This window comes from Myotis brandtii, unplaced genomic scaffold (genome assembly GCF_000412655.1).
Source record: "Myotis brandtii unplaced genomic scaffold, ASM41265v1 scaffold573, whole genome shotgun sequence".
In the NCBI taxonomy this organism is placed as follows: domain Eukaryota; kingdom Metazoa; phylum Chordata; class Mammalia; order Chiroptera; family Vespertilionidae; genus Myotis; species Myotis brandtii.
In genome coordinates, this window is record NW_005370145.1 from 73,893 (window position 1) to 81,383 (window position 7,491).

Genomic DNA, 7,491 nt, shown 5'->3' on the forward strand with positions numbered 1-7,491 from the left:
AAAGGTCATTATAAAATATTACTTACTTTACACCGAGGCTCTCAATGTGTGGACCATGAACTCCTTAAGGTCCCTGAGACCTTGTCAGGGGTCCACAAGGTCAAATTTACTTTTTCAATAATACTAATCATCCAGCGTGCCTCCCATGATTCTGGTAGGAACTAAATGGTGAACTTTCAGTAAGTGTCTGGCACAATCCCTGTCAGAAATTTGATGATCAATGAAGTTTGTTCCTTTCCTCAGCTCCTCCGCTCCCACTCTGGCCAGGAATCCTGCTCTTCTTCACTTTCTTCCCTCCAACTGAGTGGAGTGAAGAGAGCTAGGTGAGAGCTGGGGGAGCTTGGTAGCTGAGGTCCCAGAGAAAGGTCAGATACCAGCAACTTAGGCCACAACTGAACAAGGGCAGGCCTGGGTATGCCATGATGGAGACACCAACAACTCCAGGAAATTAGATGCAGGAAGTGAAGGGAGTGTGTCAGAGGACTCATCTCCCAAATACCAGAAATGAAGAAGTCAGAAAAACTGAAAAGAAGCGGAAAGGGAGGAGACACACCCTGAGGAGGAGAGCAAAGCTGGCTTCATATCTCACATGCCAAACACGCAGACTCAGCTTGTGATCCGATTATTTGCTGCCCAAAGCGGAGGAAACGGGGGTTCCAAGATTTTGACTCCTGGGCTTTCAGACACAGAGACCAGCAGGACTCCAGTCACTGACCTGACTCCTCCTCAGGCACCTCTACCCCACTCTCCAGGATTTCAATTTATTCAACTCTACTCACTGCTGCACAGCAAACCCAAGAATCACAGCCTCCAGACTTTGCATAGGTAACCTGGGCTGGGGATGCAGGTGAGACCAAGGGGACAGGGAGGGGGTTAGAGAAAGCAGGGAGACTGGCTGTGGGTCTCAACTGGGACTGAATAGGAAGAGATATAAAAAGGCAGCTTAGAGATTCAATGACCTGATGGAGACTTTAGACTCTATTCACTAACTGGATTCAGATTGAACTTTGGCAGCCAAACCTCAGTCACAAACTGAGACTCACACTGAGCCCCATCTGCAGCCCATTTCCAGCCCCATCTTCAGCCCCAGCCTAGCCCCAGCCCTAACCCCATTACAAACACCAATTCCTCCCATAACCACAGTCTGAGCGCCAAAGTCCACATGAATCTTAACATCCGCCCCAACCCAAAGTTGAGCTTCACTCTCTTCTGTTTCCAACTTCAGGGCCAAGCTTAGGCCCCACGCCATCCATGGCATCAACATGAGTATTGACCCCGGTCCTAGGAGGAGATGCAACCTTAATTGCAGCCCTAATGTAAGACTCAGTCCTAGTAATTCCTTTAGCTCCAACTTTACCTTTACCTTCAATCCCACATTCAACCCAATCCCAGCCCAAAGACCAATCCTGACCTTACCTCCAACCTCTGCTGCAAACCCAGGCCCATTCCTATCCCTAACCCCTGACTCATCCTCAACCTGAACTTCTTCTCTTACCTCAACTCCAGCCTGCCTTCAGCTCCAACCTAGTCCCAGCCTCCCCTGTCTCCTCTCCCCAGCCTAGCTGGTCACTGGCCCTGCCTCCATTTCAGCTCTGACAGCCTCAGAGTGGGTCCAAGGATGTCGATGAACTATGAAGACCTCCAGTCCTTGGAGAGTGAGAAGAAAAGCCAGGAGTTAAGAAAGGGTAAGAAGAAAGGAGAACGGGTATCTCCTAAAATACCCTCTTAATGTGCTTAGAAGGATTTCTGCAGTCACAGCGTATCTGCATCTCTACCATGTGCACTGCTGGGGTCCCCCATTCTGAGGGGGTCAGACCCCACACCCTGGGGGCTCCAGTATGAAGAGGATTCAAGGTCCCCAGAAAGACAGGGTCAGAGAGGAAGACAGCAGCCTGGTGGCCGATACTCTCAGGGAGGGCATGAGCGTTTGCACTGGGGGAGAAGGAACAGTCGTATTTGGAAAGGAAAGCATGTGCTAACCTGACAATACAGACAAGCACGAGCCTGCTGAGGGGCTGGTTGCCCCAACTCACTCTGTGTCCTCCTGCCCCCTCTCCCACATATTGCCATCATGTGTTGCCGGAGGGGTGGGGGCCCATGTGACTAGGACTTACACTGGTTCATGAGGGGTCAGAGGCCTGGAAATCCCCTGAACCACACGCCTCCCCTCAGCTTTACTTGCATCAGCCTCCATCCCTGACATACCCCTGTGGCCCTGTCCTCCTCCCCTGTGTCTCTCCTGTCCTGGACCTCCAGCTCCTGTTGTCCTCTCCTCTTACAGGGCCATGTCCTCCCCAAGCCTTCCTCAAGCGTCTCTGCTCTGTACCCTGCCTCCTCCTGCTCTTCCTGGGCCTCAGCCTCTTCCTGCTGGTCGATATCTGCATAATTGGATCCAAAAGTGAGTGTCCCAGGATGGGCAGGGAAGGGGGCGATAGTGGGTACAGTAACCCAGGCACTGATGATGATCATGGTGGGTAAAGGCGGCTGCTGGCTCTGTTGCTTACTCATGGGTAATGTAGTCCAAGTGCCTAACCTCTGGAAGCCTGAGTATCCTCTCTGCAAGCTTGGATAACAACAGTGCCTGTCCCTTGAAGTGGGGTGGCTGTGAGGACCCAATGAGCCAATGTATGTCAAGTGCCCTGCTGAGTGTCAGCACAGAGAGGACTGAGCAATCTTAGCTCTCATTGTCCCACCTGCCTGATCAGATGCCAAGATTCAAAGTGATGTGGAGACCCTGAGAGCAACTTTCAGCAACTTCACTTCCAACACAATGGCTGAGGTCCAGGCACTGCACTCCCAGGGTGAGCCTGGCTGGAAGGGGCTCTGGATGGGAGGGGTCGTGGTGGGGGAGGGGGTGCTGAATCCTGAGCACTGAGTCCCCATGTCCTCCAGGTGGCAGTTTGCAAGCAACAATAACATCTCTGAAAGCTGTGGTGGAAAACCAGGAGCAGGAACTGCAAGCAGGTGAGAGGCCCTCCAGGAGTGAGTGTGCAAGGGTGGGGGCCGGGCTCTCAGGACAGAGGTGGGGTGGGAGCAGCCTGGGGTGCTGAGTGCCCTCCCCTCCAGCCCGTAGCCTGAATGACAAGGTGTTTTCTCTGGAGAGCAAGCTGGAGAAAGAGCAGCAGGAACTCAAAGCAGGTCAGGCCCCTTCTCCCCTGCCCCTGGGCCTGATGTGGTGGGAGAGCATGGAGGGCCCTCAGCTGGGCCCCCTGCATTGTCCCCACTGCCCTCTGTGTGTCCCAGATTATTCTGAAATGCTCCTGCAAGTCCAGCAACTGGTCAACGACCTACAATGGTGAGTGGTGTAGGGCAGCGCCTAGCCCCATATCCTGCCCATGTGTCACTGGGCAGCATCTCATAACCTCCCCACGCCCACCTCAGGCTCTCAAAATACCTGCTGCCCCATTGGCTGGCTGGAGTATGAAGGCAGCTGCTACTGGTTTTCTCGCTCTGGATTGACCTGGCCCCAGGCTGAGAAGTACTGCCAGCTGGAGAACGCCCACCTGGTTGTCATCAACTCCAGAGAGGAGCAGGTGAGGCCGCACCTCCCCAGCAGGAGGCGCCTCTGGAATGCAAACCCTGGGCAGCTGGATAGGGTACTTTATTATTTTTTAACCTGGGGAAGAGTCCAGAAGCAGCAGGCTGGCAGAACACTGGGCGGTTCATAGTGGAGCAGCCACTGATCTAAGAGGTGGAAGGTTACAGCCAGGAGCTCGGGCAAAGGGGCAGGAGCCAGGTGAGCAGGGGGTGAGGGCCAGGTCAGGAGACAGAACACAAAGATGAACTAACTAAAGGCAGGACTCGGGTGCAGAGCGCAGGGGCACTGAGAGTCCTTCTCGCTGTGTGCCGGCCTGGGATGTGGCGGGCAGTTGGGTGAAAGGAGCAGAGAGGGCAGGATTCCCAGGGACATGGGGTTACTGGGTCCCTCCAAGGCCCTCCAGGTCTCACCTGCCCACTGCCACCTCCACACCACAACCCCAAACACCAACGTTCACAGGGAAGAGCCAACCTGTTAGAATAGGTGGGGCTTTAAAACACACACACACACACACACGATATTCATGGTAACATTTACCGAGTCCTTACTATGTGACAGGCACTGTCAGATATATTCACTCCCTTAATCCTCACAACCCTATAAGGTAGGTACTCTTACCATCCCCACTCGGAGGAAGGGAGAAAGGAGGGAACTGAGGAACAGGGGAGCTAAGGGACTTGCCAGGCAGCTAGCAAGTCGGGATGGAGCCCGAATTCAGAGCCACTCTGCCTCCTCCGCCAGTGTTTTCACTACCACATGTTGCCTGAATAATTACGAGCACATTTGGCTTTACCAACCAGGTTGAAACAGCCTGTTTCTATCCATTTGGACCTACACAAATGTCAGTTCCATGTGGGCCAACCCCAGATGTCAGTGCTCTGTGAGCTGGCGCCCAACTTCATGGCGGACCTGTCCCTTCATTATTCTGAAGTGAATGTCAGTGTCGGCTTTAATGCTTTTGCCTTGAATTCATCTTTATGCAACACAAATAGAACGGACCTTGATCTCTGTTCCCTCGCATTGGCTGAATGTATCTCTGCCCATCTTTTCATTTCCAACCTGTTATTTACCATGAACTGGGAGGTGAATTCTCCTGGACTGTTTCTCTGATCAGCTGGCACTATTTGATTCCCTCCCATCAGCCTTTGACACAGAGGCTGGGTTTTGGATGATTTGGCTCTTAGTTCCGTTATTCAGCTTCTGGGAGTGATGGGAAGAGGGGACTAGGCCAGCAGGCAGCAGCAACTAGAAGGTCTTGTCTCCAGGCACTTTCCCTCCACCTCTGCTGACTCGGAATTTGGGGAACAGACCCAGCAGCCTCTCAGGACGCTTATAATGCTCTGTTTGGGATTAAGGCTTCTCAGCCTTGGCTCTGTATTACAAGCCTTTATACTTGACGAGTTTAAAGATTCTGATTTCATTAACCTTGGGTTCCTCTGGAGCATTCAGATTTTTAAAAGTTACCCCAACTGATGCCTCTGTGCAGCCAACTTTAAGGTATTTTTCCTATAGGTTGTGCTTAAGTTTTGTTTTATTTATTTATTTTTTTAAATTGAATGAGTCTTTTAACAGGTGTGTATCTCATTAATTTCTAATGGCTATGCTTAATCTTAATCTGTGGTTTTTCTGTTTACATTTGTTGTGTGAGATGTGTTCTTTTTGTCTTCTTCCCCCGTGGTATTTTGAACTAGATGTAGCTTATTCTTAGTTATATGAGTGATTCCTTTTATAACTTTCAATGACGGGCTGAAAATGATTGGCTTCAAAAGAAACAAGGAGTTTATGTAACTTTCCATATGAAAGATGAGAAAACCAGCACACTTATTCACACACCTCATTCTTTCCTTTTAAAATTGAGATTTAACCGACATATAACATTGTATAAATTTGAGGTTACACATGTTGGTCTGGAACGTTTACATATCGCGATATGATGACTACAGTAGAGTTAGCTATCACCTTTCTCTTGTCACATAATTATCATTTCTTTTCTGTGTTGAGAACAGTGAAGACCTAGCCTCTTAGCTACTTGGACGTTTATAATGCTCATTCTTTTCTCTCCTCGATTCCTTAAGTGTTCTGCCTGAAGAGTTGGACTGTTTTCTATCTTTAAATTTTGTAAATCTCATCCAGATATATAAGTTGGTTGCTCATTCTATACTTTTGCTCTGAGGCCAGGAGAGTCCTTTTAATGTGTAAACTTAGGTTTTCTCACTTTTGAGAAGATTTTCTTGAGTCACGTATGTGAACATTGTTTTCCTTCTCCATTTGTTCTCTTTTTCTCGGGAACACGTCACCCAAAAGGATGCCCATTGTCCGCCTCCACGGCCCCCATCTTGCTGCCGTTCTTTCAATCTTGCTCTTCCTCTGCATCTGGGTCCCTTTCTCAGGCCCGTCTTTCATGTCTTGGACTTGGTTTCCTGCTGGTTCCTGGGTTGTTTTATAAATCTAAAATTTTCTCTTGCATTTATTCTCTTTGCTTATTCTATTGTGTGATCTTTCTTTTTAAATGTCCTCCTTGATATTTTATGGCAGTCATCTCCTCTTTAATTTTTTTTGAGGCTGTAAAGGAGTTGCTCTCCAACATCGCCCTCCGTCCTAAAACATGCCTTTCATTCAAAGTATAGTTTTCACCTCTCTTTTTGATATCACCGTTCTTTTTTCCTCCTCCTCTTCCCCCTCTTTATTTTTGCATAAGTTCCATGATCATTTTCACCTCTGCCACTTTTACGGATGGGCACCGTTCTTTCTTGCCTGTTATTTACCATGAACTGGGAGGTGAATTCTCCTGGACTATCTTCTCTGATCACCTGGCACTATTTGATTCCTCCCATCAGTCTTTGACACAGAGGCCTGGGTTTTGATGATTTGCACTCTTAGTTCCGTTCTTCAGCTTCTGGGAGTGATGGGAAGCGGGGACTAGGCCAGCAGGCAGCAGCAACTAGAAGGTCTTGTCTCCAGGCACTTTCCCTCCACCTCTGCTGACTCCTCGGAATTTGGGGAACAGCCCCAGCAGCCTCTCAGGACACTCCATCCTGCACAGGACAGTGTCCTATGTGCAGGATTCTAGGATTCCAGGATGCTCCTGTGTCTGCCCTCTGAGGAGGTGACTGACTGTCATCTTAGTTGTGTCTCCAGGAGGTGAGAGTGGAGTTAGGAACTTCCCCCCAGCTGCAGTTGGAGACCCTTTACACGCTGCCAAAGGGAACTAACTGTGGGGTGTGTATGTTGGTCAACCATCCATCTGCTTTCTCCACACTCTCCCTCATACCAGGGCAGCCTCCTATTTTCAGCACCGACAGCCAGTCCCCTTGTAGCTAAGGCATCCTGGGGCTCTGGGAAGTGGGTCCAAATGGAAGCCCCAGGACCCGGTGAGCCTCTGGAGATGAAGCTACACAGAAGCAGGAGCAGGGCAGAAGCCCCTGAGGGGCAGTGACACTGACAGCTCCGTGGGGGCAGCAGGCACAGGGGCCAGAGTCAGGATCCCGAGAGGACTAAGTCCAGGTAGCAGCCAGGGGTTGAGAATGAAGTGGGGGTGTCACAAACTTAGCACTGCATTGACTTAGGGGGCTCTACCAACGCCTGCAAGTTCCTTAAATCAGAAGCATTAGAGGGCTTCTGAGGGTTAGATAAAATAATACCCATGAAGCACGCAGCATGGGCTTCCGCCCAGTAAATTATCTCGGAACAATAGCTAAGGTGACAAAGGAAAAAGATGGACCTCGTTTTGCTGGGGGCTGATGCTTCACCTTGGGGCAGATCAGACTGGGCAGGCTGAGGGCCCACAGCTAATGCCTGCACGGAGCACAGGGGACTAGACACTCCATTCCACCTGTTTTCCAGAGATTCATTGCACAGCACTCGAGCCCCTTTCACACCTGGATAGGACTCGCTGAGAGCGATGGCTCCTGGAAGTGGGTGGACGGCACAGACTATGGGAACAGCTACAGGTA

General features: G+C 50.3%; 1 protein-coding gene across 1 annotated transcript in view; it reads left to right on the forward strand.

Annotated features, from left to right (window-relative positions):
• The first annotated feature begins 551 nt into the window (after positions 1 to 551).
• LOC102262435 (C-type lectin domain family 10 member A-like) overlaps positions 552 to 7,491 on the forward strand; it is a 9,201-nt gene continuing 2,261 nt past the window's right edge. The window contains exons 1-9 of the mRNA XM_014549802.1: positions 552 to 825; positions 1,558 to 1,685; positions 2,282 to 2,398; positions 2,706 to 2,801; positions 2,893 to 2,964; positions 3,067 to 3,138; positions 3,244 to 3,295; positions 3,386 to 3,533; positions 7,382 to 7,488. Of these exons, the coding sequence (XP_014405288.1) occupies positions 590 to 825; positions 1,558 to 1,685; positions 2,282 to 2,398; positions 2,706 to 2,801; positions 2,893 to 2,964; positions 3,067 to 3,138; positions 3,244 to 3,295; positions 3,386 to 3,533; positions 7,382 to 7,488 (1,028 nt within the window). The 5' untranslated portion in view covers positions 552 to 589. The remainder of the gene's footprint in view (positions 826 to 1,557; positions 1,686 to 2,281; positions 2,399 to 2,705; positions 2,802 to 2,892; positions 2,965 to 3,066; positions 3,139 to 3,243; positions 3,296 to 3,385; positions 3,534 to 7,381; positions 7,489 to 7,491) is intronic.